This window comes from Mesocricetus auratus, unplaced genomic scaffold, assembly GCF_017639785.1.
Source record: "Mesocricetus auratus isolate SY011 unplaced genomic scaffold, BCM_Maur_2.0 Super-Scaffold_6723, whole genome shotgun sequence".
Lineage (NCBI taxonomy): Eukaryota > Metazoa > Chordata > Mammalia > Rodentia > Cricetidae > Mesocricetus > Mesocricetus auratus.
Genome location: NW_024429183.1, coordinates 16,480,623 through 16,506,440, shown reverse-complemented (window position 1 = coordinate 16,506,440; position 25,818 = coordinate 16,480,623). Strand labels below are relative to the sequence as shown.

The following is a 25,818-nucleotide window of genomic DNA, read 5'->3' as shown; positions in this document are numbered from 1 at the left end:
ATTCTCTCCACTCCTCGACTGTGAAGGCTAAGTAGCCTTACACTGTGGATCCACCACACCCAGGTCAAGAAGTGGAAGCGACGACAAATGATGGTCCCGAATAGGCTGCCTCTGGGCTATGGATCCATGACAATGAAGGGTTTCCGGCCCCTTCCACTCACTGCCCCTCTACCTGCTCCTGAGGCTTATGTTTGGTATGAATACAGGCTAACGGTTCAAACCCTACTGCCTGAAGGCCTGGGCCTGGCAACTGAGAACGACAGATACAGTGGAGGTGATAGCAGCCCATCCTCCACATTATTTACTCACTGATGCCCAACTTAAGCTTCTGGTTGTACTGGAGAAAAGAAATATCCGGGAGTTTATCTTTTGAGATACAGAGTTTATAATTTTATGCATGCCTTGAGGCTGGGCCTCCAAGTTGTCAGGAGCAAGGGAGTTTCCACTGCAAAGATTAAGAGTTGTGAAGGCTTCCTGAAGAATTCCTTAAGTCAGGCCTTTGGAAAAACAGAAAACCTGGAAAATCAGACTCTATGCCACAGGAAGGGACCCTGGGGATAGAGTTAATCATTTCCAGCCAGAAATCAGTCAGGATTACTGGTTAGACTGTCAGAACTCATTGTGACAGGGGGCAGCTCACATGAAAGGACTTATTAGGGATGGGAACTTGTCTACTATCCAAAACCGTTCATCTAGACACTTCCCCCCATTCCGATGCCTGCTTTTCAGCCTGTTAACTCATCCGTACAACAGTAATGCGACTACTGGGCCCTGAGACTACTTTGCGGGTGTGTACTAATGGTGATTAAATGTGCCTCTTCTGATGCTTTCCAAACTAAGTAGACAGGTTCATCAGGACCTAGAGGTATTCAAAGTTTCCACTTCCAAATTAAAGCAACAGTTGCATTCCCCTGCAGAAATAAATGGTCCTACAAAATTGGAGAGGCTTAGACTTACTGCTCATGGGATAAAGGAAAGTATGTATGGGCTTGGGAGAAACCTATTGTTTTTATGCTAATTCATCAAGAGTAGCAAAAAATTTGTCATGGTTGAGGAAAACCTCCAAAAGAAAAAAGAGACAAAGGCATAAAGCAAATAATTAATACCAGTGTCTGTTTTCTTAGACCTCCTGGATCTATCAGCATTTGTTGGACCTTTAATTCTCATTCTGATTGGACTAATGGCAGGGCCCTGCATCTTTTTTTTTGTTTTGTTTTGGTTTTTTTTTTTTTTTGGTTTTTCGAGACAGGGTTTCTCTGTGGCTTTGGAGGCTGTCTTGGAACTAGCTCTTGTAGACCAGGCTGGCCTCGAACTCACAGAGATCCGCCTGCCTCTGCCTCCCGAGTGCTGGGATTAAAGGCGTGCGCCACCAACGCCCGGCCAGGGCCCTGCATCTTAAACTATATGGCCAATTATGTATCAGTTCAGTACCATTAATGGTCCTTAGGACCAACTACACCTTTTTTTTTTAATTTTTGAGACAGTTTTTCTGTGTAGCTTTGGTTGTCCTGGAACTTGCTCTGTAGACCTTCTTCTCTGTGGATAACCCACAACAAAAGCACTAGACACCCAGGTGGCATACAGATGTATGTGCAAGCAAAATATCCATATATAAAATACTAATGGAAAATTAAAAATTTCCGTTAACCAAACCCAAACCCAATAGAAAGCCAGATGGTGTGGCACACAACTGTTATCTGATCAGCTGGGAGGTGGGTCCCAGCCTAGGTTGCATGAAACTCTGACTCAACCTGTCTTCTCCCCCCTTCCCCCACCCTACCCCCTAATGGCACAAACTGGTAATCCTGACTACTCAGAGACTAATGTAAGAGAATCAAAAGTTCAAGACCAGTTAGAGCACTTTAAGCAAGACCCTGCTCCAAATAAACTAGAAATGTAACAACAGGACCAGCAACAGAAGTCAGTGGGAGCCATCCCTGACTAGTACCAGCAGGGGCCCTCGGTCCAATCCTCAGTCCAGTAAAACCCAGAACATTTCTGCTAGCTAGGCTGTGGTGAGGCATGCCAGCAATGCCAGGAAATCAGGAGGCTGAGGACAGCGTTGAGTTCCAGATCAGTCAGGGTTACGCAGAGGCCGTTTGCTAATTCATAAGGTTCAGTTTACTCCACACAGGGAGGAAATGGGAATTGGTTCCCCATGGGGACACTTACGGACTTGGGTGAAGTTTTTAAGTGTGACCCCCACCCCCTTCCACTTTTGCTTCTTTGTAGAACAGATGTTCTACAAAGGCCAGGGCATTTATACTTCTAGAACTGAGAACAAGGCCTAGCATACCCAGTTGGCACAAGCTGCCAATATTAGCAAATACACAAGATGTTTAAGTTTGGCCAGTATACCTTCGTGGTGTCAATATATCCCTTCCAAATTTATAGACGTGGTTATAGTTACACGGTTTAACCGATATTCAAATTTAAGGGGGGGGGCATACTGTTTCTTGATTAGCAAGTTTTTTGTTTGTTTTTCGAGACAGAGTTTCTCTGTGTAGTTCTGGCTGACTTAGAACTCACTCTGTAGACCAGACTGGCCTCGAATTTACGGAGATCCGCCGGCCTCTGCCTCCCCAATGCTGGTATTAAAGGCGAGCGCCACTATTACCCGGCTAGCATACTGTTTTTTTCTCCAGTAATTCCCGAAAGACTCTGACTTAACTGACCGGATGGGCTTCTTCCACCTGTTTCATGGAGGGAAACCCTACCTACTTCCAAAGGAATAAATAAAGCCCCCGGTGCCCGGAGAGCCCCTATTTTGTATGTCTGCTCGGGCACAGCGCAGGAGCAAGAGGTCCTCTGCGCTCGGGACCTCGGTAAGTCAAAGGCCCGCAGGCTGGGTCTAGGTGGCCCGCACCTGCGCGCCCAGGCCAGCCTCTTCCGGGTCAGGTGACCGCGCGCGCTCACGTGACCCGGCCCGAGTGCGGGCGCTGGAAGGCGGAAGTGGAGCGGAGTTGGGCGCCGCTGGTGTGGCCGCTGCAGGTAGGTGGCGCGGGCGCTGGGGGCTCGGTGGCGAGCGGGTGGCGCGGGGTGGCCGGGGGCGGCGGGCGGCGCGAGGGGCTGGGGGCGGCGCGGGGCGGGCGCCGGGGGGCGGCGGCTTCCTGTGGGAGGGGCCTGGCGCGCGGTTCCGGCCTCCGAGGAGGGGTGTCCCGGCTCGCGCCCGAGCGGGGTGGGCGCGGGGCCCGGCGGGAGTTGCCAGCTGCTGGCGCTTCCTGCCGGGGACCCCTGCCTGGGCGCCTGCGGGGCGGAGGAGCCGCGTCTGTGGAGGGGACCCGACCTGGGCCGGGGAGACCAGCAAGCTCCTTAGAAGGGACTGCCTGGGAGTGGGCGTCTGGCTCGTAGAGACGTGGAGAAAAAAAATCTGGACGATGCGGCCTGGACCCCATTCCGAGAGTCTCTTCCTTCCATCCTCTTTGAAGATGATGGCGACCTGAGACTTTGATTTCGGTCGGGTTCAGTTTTTAAACTTCAGGAGGGATCCCTCAGTCTTGATCGGCTGACTCTGGTCACACCCACTTTGCCCTGTTTGCGTAGGGTTTCCTCTTGTTGGGAGCCTAGCCCTTTAGATCATCTTTCTTTGAGATGCTCCCGGATCGGCTCATCTTCGAGAACAAAAAAAACAAAAGAAAAAAAATTAAAGACGTGTAGGTGCTTTGCTGGGATCATGACTTTCAACCTACACTGTTGTCAGCGGCCTGGGCCAGCGTTACCTCAGCAACGCATTGACTGCTTAACTCTTGGACAGTTGAAAGTCTACCGATACTGCTTTAGCCGATCCGTCCTAGGCTTGAATTACGCAGTTTCCTTTTCCATGTAACTTCTTATCTTGGCCAGCTGTGGCTGGGTGGGGTGACAGAAAAGTTTCTGTGGTATTCCTTAGAATTGTGACCTAGATCATGTTTTTTTGCGGTTAAAATACCCATCTTAAGGTTGTTCATCTTCCAGGCATGAAGATGGCTGCAAGTTCCAGGCCAGGCCGGCCCGGGCTACCCTGTTGAGACCTAAAACAAACAGGCCATCCTTTTCCCTTCACATTACTAAACTTTGCAGAAGTGAAATGAGTTTTGTGAATGCAAAGGAGTTAGGCTTCAAATGGAACGTTGACAGGAGCCAGGATCACAGATCACTGGGGTAAAAAAAAAGTACTTTGCATTAATACATTAGGAGTGGAAGACTTTGGGGTATATGGAAAACATTCAAAAGTTAATTTTTGTAGCAGTCATGAGAAATCAATTCCCACTTCACAGAGAACAAACAGCTAAGAGAGTTGACTTTAAAAAATATTTTATTTATGTGTGTGTTCCTGTCTCTGTGTATGTGTGTCATATGTAGGGTGTGGGTGCCCACAGAGGCCAGCAGGGAGCATGGGTCCCTTGAAACTGGAGATACAGGTGATTGTAAGCCTCTGCACTTTCTTTTTAAAAAGATTTTATTTAATTTTATTTTGTCTGCATTCATGCCTGTGTGAGGCTGCTGAATCCTCTGGAGCTGAAGTTACAGACAGTTGTGAGTTGCCATGTGGCTGCTGGGAATTGAAACCAGGTCTTCTGGAAGAACAGCCAGTGCTCTTAACCACTGAGCCATCTCTTCAGCCTCAGGACTCTGGACTGTCATGCTGGGAACTAAATTTTGGTCCTATGGAAGAGCAGTAAATACTCTTTAACTGTTGAGCCATCTCTCTAGCCCCAACTTGACTTGTTCTATTTTTTTTTCTTGTTTACTCATCTTCCTGCTAGACTGTTAAATCATTCAAGGGCAGTGATCGTATTTTATGTGGCTTCCTTGGCTACTAGCCTCATGCCTCGTATGTTGTGAGTGCATGGTCAGTGCTTGAGAAATAAGGGAGCTTTTAAAGGTCACACTGCTGTAGGTGGTGAAGAAGGGGTTTGAACCTAAGTTTCTTGTCTCTCTCTCTCTCTCTCTTTTTTTTTTTTTTTTTTTTTTTTTTTGGTTTTTTGAGACAGGGTTTCTCTGTATTGTCTTGGAGGCTGTCCTGGAACTCGCTTGGTAGACCAGGCTGGCCTCGAACTCACAGAGATCCACCTGCCTCTGCCTCCCAAGTGCTGGGATTAAAGGCGTGCGCCACCAACGCCCGGCTTCTTGTCTCTTTCCTGATCAGTGAAACTAGCTTTGTTCTGTGTTATTGGTCCCTGGGAAAACAAGGAGCCTGAGGCAAAGGCTTGGATTGGCTTGTTTTTCTCTTATTTTGTTGTTGTTGTTGTTGCCATTGAACTTTTCACCTCACCACTGAGTTGGAGCCATAGCCCTTCTTTTTGTAAGTTTTTTCTTTTTCTTTTGAGACAGACTCCCAGTAAGTTTCCCTGGGTGGCGTCAAACTCCTCTAGCTCAGGCAAGCCTTGAACTTGTGCTCCTCTGTCCTCTGTCTCCTGAGTAGCTGGAATTACAAGCCTGCTTCACCAGGTCTAACTTTCACTTAATGACTACTTTCCCATTTGCAAAAAACTTATACCAGATTCTCATTTATTCTTTTTTTTTAATTAGGAACGAGCTTGCTTCACTCTCATTTATTCTTATATTTGGTTATCTATTTACTTATTTGAGACAAAATTTTATTATGTAGCCCTGGCTGGTCTAGAACTCACAAAGATCCACCTGCCTCTGCCTACCAAGTGCTGGAATTAAAGTTGTATTAAATTAAAACTATGCTCAGCCTTCTTTTCTTTCTTTTTTTGTGACAGGGTCTCACTGTGTCTTTTGACTTTTTGATACAAGGTAGGTTGTAGCCCATAGCTGGCTATGTTGCTAAGGAATTTAGGATTGGTTGATTCTCTTGTCTCTGCCTTCCAAGAGCTGGGGTTACAGGCATTCATGTACCATTGTATCTGGCCCACCATCTCATTCAACCCATGATCTGTGAAGGATGCATTGCTCTCATTCTATGGGTGAAGAAACTGAGGCTTACTGAAGTCCTGACTTTAGATTCCAGACCTAGAGAATAAATGAAGGAGTTGGTTCTCCCTTCCTACCTTGGAGTTCCTGGAAATCAAGCGCCAGTTGTCAGTTTTGGTGACAAACACCGTTCCCTGATGAGTCACCACATAGGGTTTTTATCTTAATTTTTTTATACCTGGACCTATTCGTTTTTATTCATAGAAACAATAAAGTTTTATTTAAAAGTAGTTTTTGAATATAAAAGGTATGCTATTAGAATGGGTATAAGTGGTATATACCTGTAATCCAAGCTCTTGGGAGGCAGAAGCAAGAGGATTGCTCGTAAGTTCAAATGTTCAGGTACAGCTGGAGTTACAAGAAAGGAAGAAAAGACATGTAGACAAAAAATAGAATAGAGTCAGAAAAAAACATTGTGAATGTACAGTGTAACTGACTTTGAGAAAACCCTGCCTGCACTATAATACTGTCTCAGTCTGCTTTGTGGTGCTGTAACAGACTACCACAGCAGGGTAATTTGTGAACCGTGGAAGCTTTTCTTGGGAGTGATGCTGAGCCGCCAGATGGAGGGGCCGCTTTTGGAGGCCTTGATGCTGGTCATTCCATGGTAGAAGGTAGGAGAGCACTTGCACAGGACTCTGAACCTTTGTAACAGAGCCTGTCCTGTCCTGTCCTGTCCTGTCCTGTGTCTTGTCAGCACTAGACCTCTAATGACCCAATTCTTAAAGGTCCCTCCTCCCAATCATGTTGCACTGGGAATAGAATTTCCATCATGTACACTTTGGGGGATACATTGAAACCATAACTTATGTCACAGTTGTCTTTTCCCAGGAAAATATTCTTCCTTCAGTGAATATCTACACACTCCTTTGTTCTAGAGATTGGTCATTTGGAGGTTTCTGGCCACATAGGACTATTGAACCCTGGGATAGCCTGTGAATGTCAAATATATCAGATTTTGAAGATTCAGTGTGAAAACGGAAATGTTGCACTGTGTTGTTTTGTTTTCCTGAGCCATTGTTTCTCTGTGTAGTTCTTGCTACCCTGGAACTCACTCTGTAGACCAGGCTGGCCTCAGACTCACAGAGATCCACTTGCCTCTGCCTCCTGAGTGCTGGGATTAAAGGGGTGTGCCACCACTGCTTGGCTTACACTAATGTTTTTATATTCTAGTAAGATCATATAAATTTTATCTATAAATACATGCTATGGATGATAATATTTTATACTTTTTATGTTAAATACAATATAATTGAGTTTCAGTAGAGAACAGTGACTCATGCCTATAATCTTAGCATTCCTTTTTGGGGTGTGGGAGGCAGGTTTCATACTTGCTCAGTGCTCAAGATTTCTAGAACTCATATTGTGGCTGAGGCTAGCCTCAAACTGACACCCCCTTCTACCTCAGCCTGTCAGGTGCCAGGGTTCCAGGTGCTGGTTCCTGTATGAAGATCCCGAAGAGGAGAAGGTGTGGGTTGAGTGACTAAGGTAGAGTGGTGCAGGCGAAGGGATAACAAGATCAAATGCCTGGAAGGAGAAACCTCTGGCAGGCTTGGGGACCAGCCAGGATCACAGTGGCTGGAGAGGGGTAAGTGAGCTGGGGTGGAAAGAATGAGCTTGGAAGGGTGTCAGGTGTGGGAGGAAACATTGGGCAGGGCAGGGAAGTCCTTGAAGGCCTTTGTGCGGATGGATGTTGGTTTTCATGGAATGTGTGGAGCATTTGAGCTGAGGAGTGGATACAGTCTATCCTGCCTTTTGGCAGGTCCACTGGGACTGTTATATGGAGGGCAAAGGGAGCCCAGGGTAGAAGTAAAAAGATGGATGAGGAGGGCCTTGCCACGCTTGGTGAAAAATGCTTTGGGATAGATTTTGGAGCTCAGCCAGTGGGATTTGTGGATGAGTTGATGAAGGTACGGAATATGAGAGGATGAGAGCAGTCAAAGGTGGCTCCAGATTTTGGGTATGAACAAGTAGAAAGCGAGTTGTCCTTAAATGGGGGACAAAAGCTGGAGATGTGGCCCAGTTGGTAGAGTATTTGCCTAATGTGCATAAAACCTGGGGTTTGATCCCCAGCACTGCATAAACACCTGGTGGCACACATCTGTGATCCCAGTGTTCATGAGGTAGAGACTGGAGGAGGATTAAAGTTCAGTCAGGGTTATCCTTTGGAATCAAGGTAAGACCCTGTCTCAGGAAACAAACAAAATAGGGGGAGACTGTAGGGTGGTCAGGACTTGGGGTCAGTTTTGTTTACATTCATTGTGGAAGGCCTGTTGTAAACCCCAGTGAAAACACTGGAAGCAGTTAGATGAGCAAGTCTGGTGACAAGCAGGGATAGGAGGTGTATACGTGGGAGCTGTTACTTCATGGGCTGGAGTTGAGACCAGACATGGTCACTTTGAGAGTAGTGTGAATACTGCCGGAATCGGTGGCGCATGCCTTTAATCCCAGCACTTGGGAGGCAGAGGCAGGTGGATCTCTGTGAGTTCCAGACCAGCCTGGTTTACAAGAGCAAGTTCCAGGATAGCTTCCAAAGCTATACAGAGAAACCCTGTCTCGAAAAACCAAAACAAACAAACAAAAAACACACAAGGAGAGTATCCTGACTACATGTCAGGAAGAGTTGCTGCAGGGCTTAAACTTTTGGAATACATCTCAGTTATCTCAAGGCCAGTTAATCACTTTGGTGGGACACTAGGAACTTGGGTCTCTTCCTTTCCCCTTTTCAGTTAAAAGTGTGTGTGTGTGCGCGCGCGCGTTTTTTTGTTTTTTGACAAGGTTTCTCTGTGGCTTTGGAGGCTGTCCTGGAACTCACTCTGTAGACCAGGCAGGTCTCAAACAAACTCACAGAGATTAACCTGCCTCTGTCTCCTGAATGCTGGGATTAAAGGCGTGCACCACCACTACCTGGCTCTGTGTGTGTGTGTTTTAAGTGAGAAGTTTTTTAGAAAGGGGAAGGGAGGGCAGGGAGAAAGAGAAAAGAAACACAGAGAGAGGACAGAAGAGAAGAGGGAGACAGGGAATGTCCTGTCTGCCCCAGGGGAACCGCAGGAAAGAGAAGAGATCAGAAAGAGCAAGACCGTTTTGTTTGCTTGTCTGTTTCAAGACAGGGTCTCACTACATAGCCCTGGCTGTCCTGGAACTCATTATGAAGACCAGGCTGACCTTGAACTCACAGATCCCTCTACCTCTGCTTCCCAAGGCTGGGATTAAAGGCCCTTTTATAAACAATAAGCTATGGACTGGAGAGATGGCTCTGTGGTTAAGAGCACTGGTTGTTCTTCCAGAAAACCTGTGTTCAATTCCTAGCACCCACATGGCAGCTCACAATTGTCTATAAATTCAGTTCCAGGGCACCTGACAACCTCGTGCAGGCCAAACACTAATGCATATAAAACCAAACCCAACAAGCTGATGAGTTTCTTTTGCGTAGTTGAGAAGGCTGTTCTCCCAACTGCTACCTTGTTGTAAGGCTGAGATGGGCTCAAGTGCTAACTTCAGGAGTTTCTGACTTTCTGTATTGGCAACCAATTTAGGGACCTTCAAGGCTGGAAAAGAGAAAGGCAGGCAGGATGGTAGATGGGATTTTAAAGGTTAAAATACCAGCTTTACCAGACATGTTGAGCATAGTGCATCCTCTTCCCCCGCAAATTCGGCCTGCCATCGTATAGCTTTAACAGAAATGTAACCTCACACTGACTGGTGAGTTATCCTTGGATTTCAGTGTTGTTCTTGGGATCTGAAATTTTCCTCAGTAAGATAGTGGATTCATGAAAACCAACTCAAATTATGATCAGATCAGTGAGCTGTTGCTTTTAAAAATACATTTGTTTATTTATAGTGTGCACCTGCGTGTTGAGGCACATGTGTAGAGGCCATGGCAAACGTGGAGATCAGAGGACAACTTTCAAGAGTCGTTCTTTCCTTCCACCATGTGGGATGGAGTTCAGATTCTCAGTGTTGGCAGCAAACATCTTTTCCTGCTGACCATCCGAGCAGCCTGGTCCAAGTGAGCTTTTGAGTACCTGCATAACTTAGGACTGATGGACCCTGCGATCTCCAAGATCTTGTTCCTTTAGAGCCCAGCTGGAGTCTGTTTAGACGGTTTTGAGCTCCCTCTTCTCGTCACTGCCCTCAGCTTGCAAACAGTGACTTGAGTGGCTATGACTGCTGGGCAATACCAATTCTCTTGACTTAGGGCAGGCCTCTTTCGTTGGTCATTCATGCTTTGTCAGTCATGTTTATCCTGAGATCTAGTTTGCCATCTCTATTATTATTAGTTGAACTATTTTCTCTTCTTTTGCTTCTTTTTTCTTTTTTTTTCCTTTCTGAGACAGGGTTTCTCTGTGTAGCTCTAACTGTCCTGGAACTCGCTTTGTAGACCACCTGGTCTTGAACCCAGAGATCTGCCTGCTTCTGCCTCCCTCGTCCTGGGATTAAAGGCATAGGCCACCACACCCAGCCTTTTTTTTGCTTCCTGTCTAGCTGGGCATTCCACTGCACAGCTGCTGACATTATCTATGATGTCATGAGAACAGTGGCCATCTATGTGGCAGTCCATAGGCTATGCAGTACCCAAGATCTCCTTAATAGTTCCATAAAGTTCTCTAGCTAAAAATTGGTACTTCATCTGTGGGGTGGCAGTATTGACATCAGGAGTGATACTTCCACTGTGTTTAATGTTCGTCTGTTTCCTGGTGGCTCTTTGAGGGCTTTGAGATCAGGGCAGAGGCAGAAGGTGCAACATTGGTCTGGCATGTCTGCTCGAGTGGTCACTTTTTCACCATCATCCAGACCTTTCCAATCTCCAGTTGCCTCGGCAATATCATCACCTACGTATTTTTGGAGATAGATCCAGGGCACTGATCTTGGGCGAATATGTTGCTGATTTTATCTCCAGTGTACCATAGGTATACCTTTAATCTCCTTAGGGTTGAACTTGGACCGCATGGTGGAGACAGTTGGTGCTGGTAGCCTCTTCCCAGCAGAAAACTCCTTTCTAATTTTTACATGCTATCTGGCAAAGTTTTCTAAGTGTGATTGGTTTGCTATTTGGGCCTTTGGGGAATGGAAGACAATTCAGTGCTGGATGGTGGAAAGAGGCCAAGAAAGAAGCCTGTGTGTTGGAAAGACCTGGACCGGCTTGAGGGTGGGGAGGGAAGGGGAGATCTTTGGACAGACTCCTCTCTTTCACATCTTTCGGTAGAGGAACAAGGTTGGCCTTTACTTACAGATAAGCCCTGCCTGTTTCTCTCTTGTTCAGAGTGGTAGGAATTGAACCTAGAGCCTTGTGATTTTCAGGCAAGCACAGTACATCTGAGCTATAGCCCCAGTGCTACCACTCACCTCCTTTTTTAAATGGTCTCAGTCATCTATCAGGCTGCTTTGTAGCATAGGCTAACCCTCAACTTGTGATTTTCCTGCCTCTGCTTGAGTTTACAGGCCTGTGCCAGTGGCCAGGAGGCTGGCTCTGTTGTTGTTGTTGTTGTTCGTCTTCTTCTTCTTCTTCTTCTTCTCCTCCTTCTTCTTCTCCTCCTCCTCCTCCTCCTCCTTCATGTGTCTGTGTTGTTTTTAGGAAGAATGGGGTATTGAACCTAGAGCTTCATGTGTACCAGACAAGAGCTCTACCATTGAGCTACTACCCCAATCCCCCCTCCCTCTTTTCTTTTTTAAGACAAGGTGGCTGGTCTAGAACTCTGCCTGTAAACCAGGCTAACCTTGAACTGACAGAGATCTATCTACCTCTGCTTCCCTAGTGCTGGGATTAAAGGAGTCTTTTCTTTTTATTTTTTTGAGGCAGGGTCTCATGTTGCCTAGGCTGACCTCAAATTTACTGTGTAACTGAGACTGGCCTTAAAATCTTGATCCTTTTGTTCCTACATTCTGAGTGCTGAGTTTAACACTCTCTTCTCTCTGTCTCTGTCTGTCTGTGTGTGTCTGTCTGTCTCTGTCTGTCTGTCTCTCTCTCTGTGTCTGTCTGTCTGTCTGTCTGTCTGTCTCTCAGCCCTGTTAGGTAGAGTGTGACTGCAGACTGAGGGCATACCCCAGTGCTGCTTAGAGGTGCAGTGCTGCTTAGAGGTGCAGTGCTGCTTAGCATGGGTCAGGCTCGAGGTTCTAACATCCTGAGCACTGAGAAAAACAATAAGCAGGCCTGGAGAGATGGCTCAGTGGTTAAGAGCCCTTGCTGGTCCAGAGGACCCAAGTTCTGTTAACACATGGTGATGAACAACTGCCTGCAACTCCAGTTCCAGGGGGTCCAGCTCCCTCTGTCCTCCGTGGGCACTCACGTGCACTTGGTGCAGTAATAACTCATGTAGTCACACACACACATACAAGTAAATAAAAAAGGAACCCTAAACAAACAATGAGTCAAATGATCCTAACAACCCAGGTGGATAAATAAAAGGTATAACCATACAATGGAGCAACATTCAGCCACAAAAAGAAAGATACATGTTATAGTGACCTGAAAACATTCTATGAAAGAACAGTCACAAGCGGCCACACAAAGGTCACATGATTGCATTTGTATGAATTGTCTGGAGTAGGCAAATCCACTGTGTCAAAAATAGATTGGTGTTTGTCAGGGGCTGGGGGAGGGAGGGGTGGGCTGATGTTGACAGAATAGGGTTTATTTGGGGCTGATGAAATGGTTTGGAATTGGATGGCAGTGATTTCAGCTCAACTCCAAATCTAATAACCAGTGTAAGTATTTGCCTTGAAAGAATGACTTTGGGATGAGGGGTGTAGCTTAGTGGGCAAAGTACTTACTCTGCTCAGAGGAAGCCCTGGGCTCCATCTCCAACTTCTCACAAACCAGATTTGGTGTTTGTGTCTGTCATCCCCAGCACCCAGGGCGTGGAGGCAGGCAGGTCTGAAGTTCATGGTTACATAGTGAGTTTGAAACCAATCTTGACTAAAGGGAATTTTTTTTTCTTTCAAGACAGGGTATGTGTGTATTGATCAGTAAGCCTGAGGCCCTGGGTTTGATGCCCAGCTCTGCAAGAAAAGATAAAGGAAAAGACGGGATTCTAGTAGTCTACCCCACCTTCAACCTGCTGTGCTACCCAGGGTCATCAAACTTCCCCTGTTGTTTCCAACTGGAAGCAGGAAATGTTTTCTGTACTGGAGCCTGAACCCAGAGCCTTTTCACGTGCTAGGCTGAGCTACGTCCCCAGCATTACTTGAAGTGTGAAGTGCCAACAGGCTGGTCTGCCAGGACCCCAGTGAAGAAAGTGACCTGAGTAGAGAGGACTTGAGGCTTCTCACCTGTTCTTTGTCTCCGTTGTTCCCTGCATAATGGGGTGTCTGGTGGCTACTCTCTCTGGGGTCGGCCCGGAGTCTTCAGTCTGTTGGGAAACAGTCGAGAAGGGTTTAAGGACACACCTCTGCATGTCTAGTTGGATAGACTGGGGACTCTGGACAGCAACTGTTCTCTGTAGAGTCTTTTTAATTTTTAAAAAAGTTTTTCAGTCTTTTATTGGTTTTTTGTTTGTTTGTTTGATTTTGAGACAGGGTTTCTCTATGTATCCCTGACTATCCTATGACCAAGCTGGCCTCAAATTCCAAGATTTGCCTGCTTCGGCCTCCCAAGTGCTTGGATTAAAGGCATGTACCACCACACCCAGATTCAATCTTTTATTTTAAAAGTACTTTCAAGGCCTGGGAGCCAGAGGGATGAGGCTCAAGATTTCAAGGCTGACCTTGCTACATGGTGAGTTCAAGACCAGCTAGGGCTCTAAGAGATCATGCCTTAAAAAAGAAAATATGGAGCTAGTGAGAGAGCTTAGCAGTTACATGTACTTGTATGAAATTGGGAGGACTGAAGTTTGGATCCCAGCACCTGGGTAACTAGCTGAGTATCCCTGACATGCTTGAACCCTGCCTGGTGGAGGGCTGAGACAGGAGGATTACTGCATGCTGCTGGCTTCCAGCTTAGTCACTAAAACTGGAGTCCCAGGATCAAGAGGAGACCTTGCTTTAGAGGAGGAAGTGCGGAGTGATAGAGAGCCACCGCCTTCCCTTGCGGGGTCTGTGCATGCACACGAGCGCTTGTGCCTCCACACACAAGTAAAAAAGATCTTAAATAAAACAAAAATGCCTGTCAGGACTTATGAGGCGATAAAATGCCATCTTATTTATTTAGAAAATCTGCCCAGTTTAGTAAAAGAAAGAAGTTTTGGTGTCTTCCCCACTTTTCACCACCCATTGCTGTCTTCAGGGGTGAGGTTCTTGGCATACCCAGCCTTCAGTTATATTTTAAACATCAGTCTTTCCCTCCCACCCCCCATCTGTCTTGGGCTCATAAGGTAGCTTCACTTTCTCGACTTTGTTTTCTTTCTTCTCTTTTCCCTCCTTCTCCTTTCTTCCCCCTTCTCTGTCTGTCTTTCTGATTGTATGTAAACACTTCCTCATTACTAGCTGGCAAGAGTTACTAGTCATCTCTCTGTTTCTGAATCAGCAGGTGAACACATTCTGTGCTCAGGTTTTCCAAACTCCCTGTAGTGTGCACTGGGGATATGAACCCAACACAGTACTCATTTAGATGATGTCATGTTGATGGTGAGACCCTGAGACAAAAGCCAGTAGGTTCTAAGTACTTGGCGATCAATGTCTCTTATTTATTTTGCATAGAGTCTTGCCGCATAGTCTAGGCTAGCCCCAAACTCTGGCCTCTGTCTCAGCCTCCTGTGTGGTAGGTTTAGTGATGTAAACCAGCACACTCAGCAGACTGGTGTCTATCTTCACTTTCTAGTTGTGGTTGCTTTTCTTTGTGTGCACATTGGACAGGTTTTACAGTTCGCATAGCTTACCTTGTAATGATCAGGTGGTACCTGGCTAATTGGATCTGGAACTTCAGACAAAGCTCACATAATAACAGATCAGTGCTCATAAATGGCGGGGTGTAATTTTGCATGACTGGAGAGAGAAGGCATTGCAGAATTTTGGGCCCTAATTTCTCCTATGTTCTCAGCTGGCTTTGTTCTTTCTGAGCTTTTTTTTCTTTTTTGAGACAGGGTTTCTCTGTGGCTTTGGAGGCTGTCCTGGAACTTGCTCTGTAGACCAGGCTGGCCTTGAACTCACAGAGATCCTCCTGTCTCTGTCTCCCGAGTGCCTTTCTGAGCTTTCTTTAGCATTTATCCTTGGTTTTGTTTTGGGGCTGTTGATTGTAACTCGAGACACTTAAGTTTTTCTCCTCCTTAACAAAGTCATGTGACAGCTCCAAGTTTCATTGTCTAAAAGTTTGGACCAACGACCAAAGCTCCAGAGAACAAGCTGGTTAAGAAACTACCCTTACTTCAGTGGCCGTAGGGAAGAGAGCCCCTAGATTTTTAAAAACAGTCTTTTGTTTTTAAAGTCTATAAATAGTGAGTTTCCAACTTTTAGTGTCTTAGCCTTGTTAGAGCACTGACCCCAGGGCCTGATTTATAATGAAATTTCCTCCTGAAAATTGTTGTTCACTTAGAAAAAAAGGTCAAGCTTACAAAATAAATGGTTCAGAGACCCAAATAAAGTCATAAGAACTCTGATTTGGGGCTGGAGAGAGGGCTCAGTGGTTAAGAGCACTGGTTGCTTCTCTAGATGATCCAGGTTCAGTTCCCAGCATCCACATGATTCACAACTGGGCATAACTCCAGTTCCAGGGAATCGGAAGCCTTTTTCTGGCCTCCATGGGCACCCGGCAAGCACATGGTGTACATACGTACACTCAGGCAAACTACTCCTACATGGAAACATCTAATATATGTTATCTATACATGTATTAAAAGATAAAATGGGAGAGTGGTTAAGAGCACTGGCCGTTCTTCCAGAGGTCCTGAGTTCAATTCCCAGCAACCATATGGTGACTACAACCATCTGTAATGAGATCTGGTACCCTCTTCTGGCCTGCTGGCATATATGTGGATAGAACTTTGTATATGTAATAAATAAGCCCTTAAAAAACTGCACTCCAGAGGCAGAGGCAGAGGCAGAGGCAGAGGCAGAGGCAGAGGCAGAGGCAGAGGCAGGTAGATCTCTGGGTTTGAGACCAGCCTGGTCTACTGAGCAAGTTCCAGGATAGGGTCCAAAGCTACACAGATAAACCCTGTCTCCAAAAACAAACAAGCAAAGATATGTTGCACGTGCAGCTAAAGTTTCTTTCTCAGTCTCCCTCCTTTTGTCCTGTAAAGAGGGAACTCCTGTTTTGGCTTCAGGTGGCTCCTTCCTTTCTGTGCTGTCATGTTTCCTTATACCCGTGTGTCCCCTGTGACACAGTGCTGTGTAAATTCAAGTGTTCACCAAGGACACTCTCCTGTACTTAGACTGTGTGTCCTCCTCTTTCTCTTTCTCTCCTCACCTCTTCCCTCCTCCCTCCCCCTCCCTTCACCATATTAAGGAATTGCGCATGTGAACTGGATTCCCATCTTTCAAGAGTGATGTAGCATCCCATCTTAGAAACACATCACAATTTGAAAAGGCAGAGAACTCAAAGAAAGCTGTGAGGTCCTAGAGGCTAGAGTTTCAGAGAAGAGAGCGCTCAGTTGTGTCTGGAGCTGTCTGCACAGCCATGTGGAGGGGACTGAGAATCATCCTTGGAGGTGGTAACAAGGTCTCCTGGGATCTTGAGCTGGAGAATACTATACTGTTTTTTCTCTAAGGAGTATTCTGGAGGTTTCCACCAGAGACAGAATATCTGTAAAGACCAGTCCAAGGTCAGAGGTGTAGCTCTGACAGAGGACTTTTCCTGTCATGAGTACAGCTCTGGTGATGGTTTGTTTTGTTTTGTAGTCTTGGCTAGCCTTGAACTTGTGACCTTTTTGCCTCAGCCTCTGGAGTGTTGCTAGAATTATAAATGTGTGTTACCACATGCAACCCATACAGGGTTTTGTTTTTGAGGCTAAGTCTTACTGTGTAGCTGACCTTGAACTCACAGTGATCCTCCTGCCTTTCAAGTTCTAGAGTTTCACTTGTGTACCTCTCAGCCTGCACACTGCTTGTATAGCAGCCGCTTCTCGTGTGACCCTCAGACATCCATACGTCTCTGAGCCTGCATCACCAAAACTAAACACACTCACCTGCCATTTACTGTCCCACTGTGAGTACCAGTCAAGCAAGCCCTTGGTGCTGCAGCCGAGAGTGCTGGTGTCTCCATGCTCTCCATCAGCACACAGTCTTGGTAGAAAGGAATACGGAATACTTGAATGAGCTGGCTGTGGTGGTGCACACTGTTAATCCCAGCACTGGTGGCAGAGGCAGGCGGATCTCTGTGAGTTCGAGACTAGCCTGGTCTACAGAGCTAGTTCCAGGACAGGCTCCAAAGCTATACAGACAAATCCTGTCTCCAAAAATAAATTTTAAAAATTCACTGTGTTCTTATACTTAAAAAGTTTGCATTTATGTGTATGCGTATGTGTGTGCATATTTGTGCAGATGCCTGCAGAAGCCACAGTGCTGGATCCCCTGGAGTTGGAGATACAGGCAGTTGTGAGTTGCTGGATGTGGATGCGGGGAACTGGACTCAGCTCCTCTAGAACAGTACATGCTCTTAACAGCTGAGCCATTTCACCATTTATTCTCAATATTGTCCGCGCGCGCATGCGTGCGTGCGTGTATGTGTGTGTGTGTGTGTGTGCGCGTGCGTGCATATGCCACGGCTTATGTGGCGGTCAGTGGTCAGTGGAGACGGTTCTCTCCTCTTACCATGTGGGCTCCACGGATTGCACTCGGGTCTCCAGGCTTGTGTGGCAGGTGTCAGACCTGCTGAGCCATCTTGTCAGCCCATCTGACTTTTGAGCATGTCTTTTTATATTCTCTTTGTTGAAGTGTGCATCTGCTGCATGGTGAACTGTGGTAACTGCTGAAGACAAGCACCTGATCAGTTCTAGGAACTAGAGCCCATTGTAGATGTTTTCACCCAATAACCATCTTTCCTTCAGAAAACAACTGAGAAACAAATGGAAGTTACTAGATTTGAGAAACTGGCACAAATTTTCTTCAAACTGAATGATGCAAACCTGAAACTCTAAGGAAAACAACTGAAAGAATTTGTTGCCACTAACAAAATTGTTCTTACAAGAAAATTAGGATTTTGGACCACTCTACCACAACAGGCTTGACACTAGTCTAATGAGATCACCAATGACATTCACAAATGTGTGTGTGTCTGTGTGTGTGTGTGTTTTAATGTATAATGAAGTGGGTTAAGGTTTAGAATACCTATAAAGCTCAAGGAACCAATATTTTCCAAATGAAAAATGATGATGTTCTAAAAAATTACATTTTAGAACGAGTTGTGTTTCAAGTGAACTTCTACTTCAACCCCCAGGAGTGACAGGGACACCTGTTGTGTAGTATCAGACATTTTTTTAATGGCTTTATTAGCTGCTTGGGATCATTGGAGAAATGTTCAATCAGATCTTTAGGTTCAAAAGACTCATAAAAAGTTGGATTTATTGTTTTACTTGTTAGTTATACTTTTGGGAGATGAGATCTATTATGTAATCCTGGCTGTCCTGGGGCTCACTGTGTAGACTAGGCTGGCCTTGAATTCAGTAGATAGCTGAGAATGACCTTGATCTGATTCTCCTGCCTCCACCTTGCAAGTACTGGGATTATAAATTTGTGCTGCCACTGATTGTAGGCATGTACCATTGCAGCCACCCAGGGCTTGAGTTTTTCTTTTTAATTTTTAAGATTTATTTATTTTATTTTATGTGGATGAGTATTTTGCCTGCATGTATGTCTGAAAACTATGAGAAGAAGGCATCAGATCCCTTAGAACTGGAGTTGCAAATAGTTGTGAATTACCATGTGGATGCTGGGGATTGAACCCAGGTCCTCTGTAGAGGCCAGGGATGGTCTTTTTTTTTTTTTTTTTTTTTTTTGGTTTTTACGAGACAGGGTTTCTCTGTATTGTTTTGGAGGCTATCGGTCCAGCCTGGCCTCGAACTCACAGAGATCCGCCTGCCTCTGCCTCCCGAGTGCTGGGATTAAAGGCGTGCGCCACCACCGCCCGGCTGCCAGGGATGTTCTTAACCACTGAGCCATTTCTGCAGCCCATTGGGTTGGGTTCTTTGGTGTCCTTCTCAGCCATTGTCTAACACCCCATCTGCTTCCCTTGCAGTTCCACGGTGATGACATGGCATCTGCCAGCTCCAGCCGGGCAGGAGTGGCCCTGCCTTTTGAGAAGTCCCAGCTCACCCTGAAAGGTGAGTGGTACTGAATGAAGTGTTTGAGGCACATCTGTCTAGAGAACCAGGTCTTCTGAAATAGTTGTAGAAGCATTTGTTCTCAAAAGATTGTCATATTATAACTAGAGTTCTCGGAAAAGAAAGGCAAATAATGGGAAGGCGAGAAAAATGGGACTTTCAGCTAAAATTGTCTGGAATTGTGTCCTGGGCTCCCCCTCTATACATTAATGGTCTAGGTGGTCCCATCTAGCCTCATGGCTTTAAATGCCTCCAGTAAAAGGTCACTGTCAGATTTCTGTCTGCAGCCCAGACCTTCCTGACTCGTGTATCTAGTAGCCGATTGCAATCCCATTAGTGACCACAGAAAAGAGCCCGTGTCTGGAACTGTGCTCCAGACTTTCTCTTCTCGGAGCTGGCATTAACCTAGCAGTGAAGCTGGCATCTGGTGCTCACTTCTCCCCCCTCCCAGTCTTGCCCGTCCCTAGCCAAGGGCATTCTATTCTGGTTGAGGTCTGCAGACCCGCCTCTTGCATTCTGCCCTTTGTCTCCCTTTCAGACTGTGACTTACACAGTATAAGTCACCAAGAACCCTGCGTTTCAGAGTAAAAGCCGATGGCCACTGTTTTCTCATGTGTGTCCTCTTACCTTCTGTATTCACTTTGCCCGAGTTGTCTGGCTTCCTGGGTCTACACTGCACTCACACGGCAGGCCTCTGCCTCTGGGCCTTTGCACTTGCTGTCTCTGAGTGAGCTGCTTTTAGCTTTATTCAGAAATTTCTATAGCTGTGTCTTGTTAGCTTCCTCAAATCTGTCCATCCCCCCACTTGATTTTTCTTTTCAAGATTGTTATTGTTTAACACCAAGTACTTACATTTAAAGTACTTAGAGATAGCCAGGTGGTGGTGGCACACGCCTTTAATCCCAGCACTTGGGAGGCAGAGGCAGGCGGATCTCTGTGAGTTCGAGGCCAGGCTGGACCGACGGCCTCCAAAACAATACAGAGAAACCCTGTCTCGTAAAAACAAAAACAAAAACAAACAAACAAAAAAAAGTACTTAGAGATTAATCCCCTGACCCCAGATGTTTGCCAATGTGACTTGGGAAATGTAGCTCAGTTGGTAGAGTTCGCCTAGCATGCATGAAGCCCTGGGGTCAGTCCTACTGAATAAATTGGGTGTTGTGGTACATGCCCATAGTTCCAGAATTCCAGAGACAGAGGCAGATTGATTTATTTTTATGAGTATGCGTGTTTGTCTGCATATATGTATGTTTACCACATTCATGTCTTGTACCTGTGGAGACTGGAAGACAGCATCAGCTCCCAGGAGCTAGAGTTACAGATGGTTGTGAGCTGCTAAGTGGGTGCTGGGGACTAGATTTAGGTCCTTTGCAAGAGCCATCTCTCCAGCCCCCTTTTTTGAGGCTGGGTTTCACTACATAGTCCGGCTGGTCTGGTCTGGAACTCCCTGTGTAGACCAGACTGGCCTTGAACTTACATAAATGTACCTAGCTCTGCCTCCTGCATGCTGGAGCTAAAGGTCTATGCCACCATACCTGGCAGAAACTTGTTGATTTTAAAGAAGTTTCTAGTACTGTTTAAAACTTGTCCCTAGTTTTAAAGCTAAGGGATTCAGTGCTTCTATCTTACCACCAGGTGGCCTCAGACAGCCTTGATATGTGTGTAAAGTGGTACATGTTCCACTTAGTCTTAGTCTGTGATAAACCTTTATTCTCAACCCCATCCCTGTTGCTTGACTCTTTTTTTTTTTTTGTTTTTTTTGTTTTTTGTTTTTTCGAGACAGGGTTTCCCTGTATTGTTTTCAAGGCTATTGGTCCAGCCTGGCCCCGAACTCACAGAGATCCGCCTGCCTCTGCCTCCCGAGTGCTGGGATTAAAGGCGTGCGCCACCACCACCCGGCCCTGTTGCTTGACTCTTAACCTCACAGCGTTCCTTTGTCTTGTTTTTTACGTCCTCCCTACTGTTGCTTTTGGGTTTGGCGTAGTTACTGCTTTAAAAAATCTAGGGGTGGCTGTGACCTTTGCCAAGTTGCAGACCCCTCCTGGAGGGGTCTGGGAAGGAGCTTAGCTTTCTCTCAATAGGAGGGACCTTATGAAGGTCTTGTCATTATGGGTGAGGAATATCAGTTATCCTCTGACTTAGGCAGTGTTGATGGCGTCTAGATGTGCTTCTTCTGATCACCCCAGAGTTCCTGCTGTGAGTCATGAATGCTGTAGGATAGGTGCCCATAGGATCTGATATGCGTGGCTTTATGTTCTGTGGGTTTTTACCAGTTTGTTGGTGACAAATGACTGTCACAAGGGCTGTTGTGTGCTAGATAGCCTGTATTCTCAGTTCTCAGAAGACAGAGGCCATTTCAGCTGCATGGTAAGTTCAAGTCAGTCTGGACTACATAGCAAGATGCTATGTAGGAAACAAACAAAAGAAAACCAAAATGAGAGGAGAGGGGCAGGGACTGAGAGATTAACTGGGATTGATTCGTATTAAGGCTGTAAACAGAACAAGCAATACAGGTGGCTGACCGTCATGGAGTGTGCTCAGTCTTACTGCCGTCGAAGAGAAGTGGCAAAGTCCAGGAATGGCATACAGCTACACGAACACGCATACGCACACGCACACGCACAGGCCCAGACTGACCTAGAACTCACTCTGTAGCCCAGGGTGGACTTTTGATTTCAACATGACCCTCCGTATTTCAGCCTCTCAAGTTGGGATTATAGGCCTGAGTGGCTTTGCCTGGCTTTCTTGTTTTGTATTTTGAGAGTAGCCCTGTCTGGCCTGGAACTCCCCATGTAGACCAGGCCAGCCTTGAACTTGCAGCAATCTTTCTTCTTCTTCTATGTCCCCATACCCAGCCTTAGTGATCTCTCATTTTAAGCCTATTTCTTCCCGGCACAATTAAAATGATAGTATATTTCCTGCTTCCTGAGTTTGTTGTGAAGCTTCAGTCCAATGATGTGTGCATTACAGTGTCTGTACTAATTGTTGAATCTTAGTGATCATCTTTAGGCTATTTTTAAAAATCAGTGTGGTTTGCAAAGAGTGGGGAAACAGCACTCGCCTTTGCAGTATGGCCAAATGGAGGTACTCAGAGCACCACAGGGAGTCCCTGCTTCCAGAGGTTCCCTCCCCTCCAGCCATGCCTGCAAGCTGCACTCCTGCTAATTGCCCCAGAGCCAAGAGCTGCAGTCATCTCAACAATGAAAAAGTTAGCACAGCTGTGCAGTGGATTTTGTGACAGTCATTTAAAAGTTGATTTGCAGGTAGCAGGCAAAGACCTTTGCTATCTCATATGTTTTTAGGTTAGGAGTGATTTTTTTTCCCCTTTATATTTCGTACTGTTTATATGTCCACACTTCCTTATTTTCTTCGTTTTGTTTATGCCCTTTTTTGTTTCTTATTTGTGTGTGTGTGTGTGTGTGTGTGTGTGTGTATACGCGTGTGTACGCGCGCACACACAGACATTTGGAGGTCAGAGGACAACCTTGGGTGTCATTATTCAGGCACCTTCTTATTTGAGACAGAATTTCTTGCCAGAGCCTGAGATTTGCCAAGTAGACCAGCCTGGCTGATAGTTGATCCCAGGGGATCGGCCTGTCTGTGGGTTTACAAACATTACTGCTATGCCACACCTGGCCTTTTCGTGGGTACTGGGTATGGAAATGAGGATTTCAGATAATTCACAGAAAACATTGTCCTGCCTGAACTATCACCATGTAATTCTTCAAAAATATTTAGAGGAAAAAAGCAAAACAAAACAGAAAGATCTTTAGGAAATAACCAGAAGGAGCCAGGGTGTATATAGTTCATTGGCTTGTCTGCATTTTTCTTTCTGTCCCTTCAGTGGTGTCAGCAAAGCCCAAGGTGCACAACCGCCAGCCGAGAATCAACTCCTATGTGGAGGTGGCAGTAGACGGACTCCCCAGTGAGACCAAGAAGACTGGGAAGCGCATCGGGAGCTCTGAGCTTCTCTGGAATGAAATCATCGTTCTGTAAGGGCGTCATTTTAGAGTGCAGGCAGGGGTGGAGAGAAGACTGGGGTGGCATGCTCTGCTGCCCTTGACCCCCATGCTGCTCCTCCCTGTGCTTGTATCTCATTGAGCTCACAGAGCACTCATTGTTAGCTAGGGGCTTACAGGTCAGTGTATGAGGTGTGAATGTGGCTGCCTTCCTGTTTTGTCCCCTGCAATATGTTAGCGATATAGCTTTTTAGTAGTTTGTTTCATGTTAAAGGGGTGACTAGCTTATCTGCAGGGCTGTGATGAATCACTTACTTGTTTTCCAGGAATGTCACAGCCCAGAGTCATTTAGATCTGAAGGTCTGGAGCTGTCATACCTTGAGAAATGAACTACTGGGAACTGCTTCTGTCAACCTCTCCAGTGTCCTGAAGAACAATGGCGGCAAAAGTATGTATGATTCATCTGAGCTCAGGGAGGGTACGGCAGCCAGCTCTGGGGTTGACATAGTGCTTCTGCCCCTTACAGAACACTTATGGAGGTCGAGGAAGGCAGGGTTTAGCATGCGTGGCCCATGGGCTATAGGATGCAGACTGTGTCCCCTAATTGTTCCTTAGGGATGGAGGCTCTCCTTTTACCCTCTTTCTCACTCAGGAGACACGTGATACATTGAATTAAGCTGTCAAAAACCTCCAGCTGAAATCATTGCTTTTCACGTCTGAGCTCTGAAACAGAACAAAGGCGCTGTGTGCGTATGTGTGAGTTCTATGTTTGGGATAGAGTTACAAATGGTGCCTAGGTCTCCTAGACACTCAGTAGACCATAATGCCTGTTGGGATGTGACAGCAGCTCCATTTGAATTATCGAGTGTGCCTCTGCTGCCCGGACATATAAATCCTCAGGTCTGTTTCTTGCTGTTTGTGGCTAGTGGCCTAACCCATGCCTGTGGGCTGTGGACCCTCCCTCATAAAGCCTCTATTCAGAGCAGTACCATATGTGGCAGCCAAATGGTGTAGGAAGAAAGGCTCCTTTTTTCTCCTTATGCCTACTGTCGAGAAAATATTTTTTGAAAGTGGACTTAGCCTAAGTGAGACATGTGGGCGGGGGTTGTTGAGGTTTAGGGAGGCAACTGTGGCAGCTTGAGTCTTTTTCTTCAGAGTCCGTCCTTCCTTGGGGGCTGCTTGGGGGGTTTCTCTTCCTCCTGTGCTCTGTTCCTTTTGCTGAGCACACAGCAACACAGTGAAAGATTGTTTAGGACCAGGGACATGCCTCCATATTGGTTGTTTTGTCATTTGAGTTGACCTTTTCTATGTGTGTTATGTGTGTGCATGTATGTGTGTGTTCATATGTATGCATACATGTGGTGACCATAGGTCAGTCACAAGTGCTATTTCTCAGGCACCATCAACCATGTTTTTTATGACAGTCCTTCACTGAAACCGAGGTTAAGCAGGCTGGCTAACAAGCCCCCAAGGTCCTCCATGTCTACCTTCACAGGCAGCATTATAAATAAGCATGTGCACTGTGCCTGGTTTTTTATGTTGGTCTGGGGATTTAATGAGGTCTTCATGACTATGTGGCAAGTACTTTGCCAGCTGAGATACCCCTCCCCCCACCTTTTCTGATATGGAATTTTATGTAATCTAGGCTAATCTCACATTCTGTGTAGCAGAAGATGACCTTGAATTCCTTATCATCCTACCTCCACCTCTCAAGTGTTAGCATCAATAGGAGTATAGTACCTTGCCTACCTTCCAATTGGGTCTTTATTTTCCCAATCCTTAGTCTGCTGTTTGTGATCGAAGGATATATGTATTATACTTGTGAAAATATGCTTGTGGACATTCTCACATTAAGATGTAGTACCAGGGCTGGGAGGGTGTCTCAGCAGGTAGAGATTCTTGCTGCCAGGCCTGAGGACCTGAGTTCAATCCCTGGAACCCACATCGTAGAAGGAGGGAACTAGTTGTCGCGTGTGTGTGCATGCGTGCGTGTGAGTGTGTGTGTTCTTCTTGCCTAAATGTATTTTAAGAGAAAAAGGTGGGGAGCTAGAGAGAGGACTCAGGGGTTAAAGAGCTCAAACTACGCTTGCACATACACATAATTAAATTTTTTTTAAAATCCACAAATCTTTAAGAAACATGTAGTGCCAGCCAGGAGGTGGCAGTCCCAGTACTTAGGAGGCAGAGGCAGGTGAATCTCTGAGTTAGAGGCCAAATTGGTCTACAGTGTGAGTTCCAGGACAACCAAGGCTGTACAGAGAAACCCTGTCTCAATGACCCCCCACCCAAAAAAAAAAAGAAAAAGAAAAAAAGTTTAGTGTCAATAAACTTTCCTTTTTCATTTGTACAGGCCGTTTGGCTTGATTTTATCTATCTGTCTGTCTGTCTGTCTATCTATCTATCTATCTATCTATCTATCTATCAGCACTGGCAAAGAACTAGGAACATGGGCATGCTAGGTAGGTGCTCTATCACTGAGTTACACTCATAGAGGCAATAGCATTCTTCATTTTTATAGTGCTTTGAAAGTTATTTGTTGTGTGTGTGCGCATGTGTGCATGTGTGTGTGCGTGCACGTGTATATGTGTGTGTTTGGGGGCACATGCCCATCCAGCACTGCATGTAAGGATATGTTAGAGGACAGCTTTGTGGAGTCACTTCTTTCTTTCTAACTTTACATGGCATTGAACTCAGGTTTTCAGGCCTGTGTAGTATGCTCTTTTCACTCAGGCCACCTTGCCAACCCCATA

General features: G+C 46.0%; 1 protein-coding gene across 1 annotated transcript in view; it reads left to right on the top strand.

Moving 5' to 3' along the window:
- Positions 1–2,917: 2,917 nt before the first annotated feature.
- Positions 2,918–25,818, top strand: part of Wwp2 (WW domain containing E3 ubiquitin protein ligase 2) — a 122,039-nt gene continuing 99,138 nt past the window's right edge. The window contains exons 1-4 of the mRNA XM_040737189.1: positions 2,918–2,991; positions 19,025–19,109; positions 22,954–23,101; positions 23,395–23,516. Coding sequence (XP_040593123.1) covers positions 19,040–19,109; positions 22,954–23,101; positions 23,395–23,516 — 340 coding nt within the window. The 5' untranslated portion in view covers positions 2,918–2,991; positions 19,025–19,039. The remainder of the gene's footprint in view (positions 2,992–19,024; positions 19,110–22,953; positions 23,102–23,394; positions 23,517–25,818) is intronic.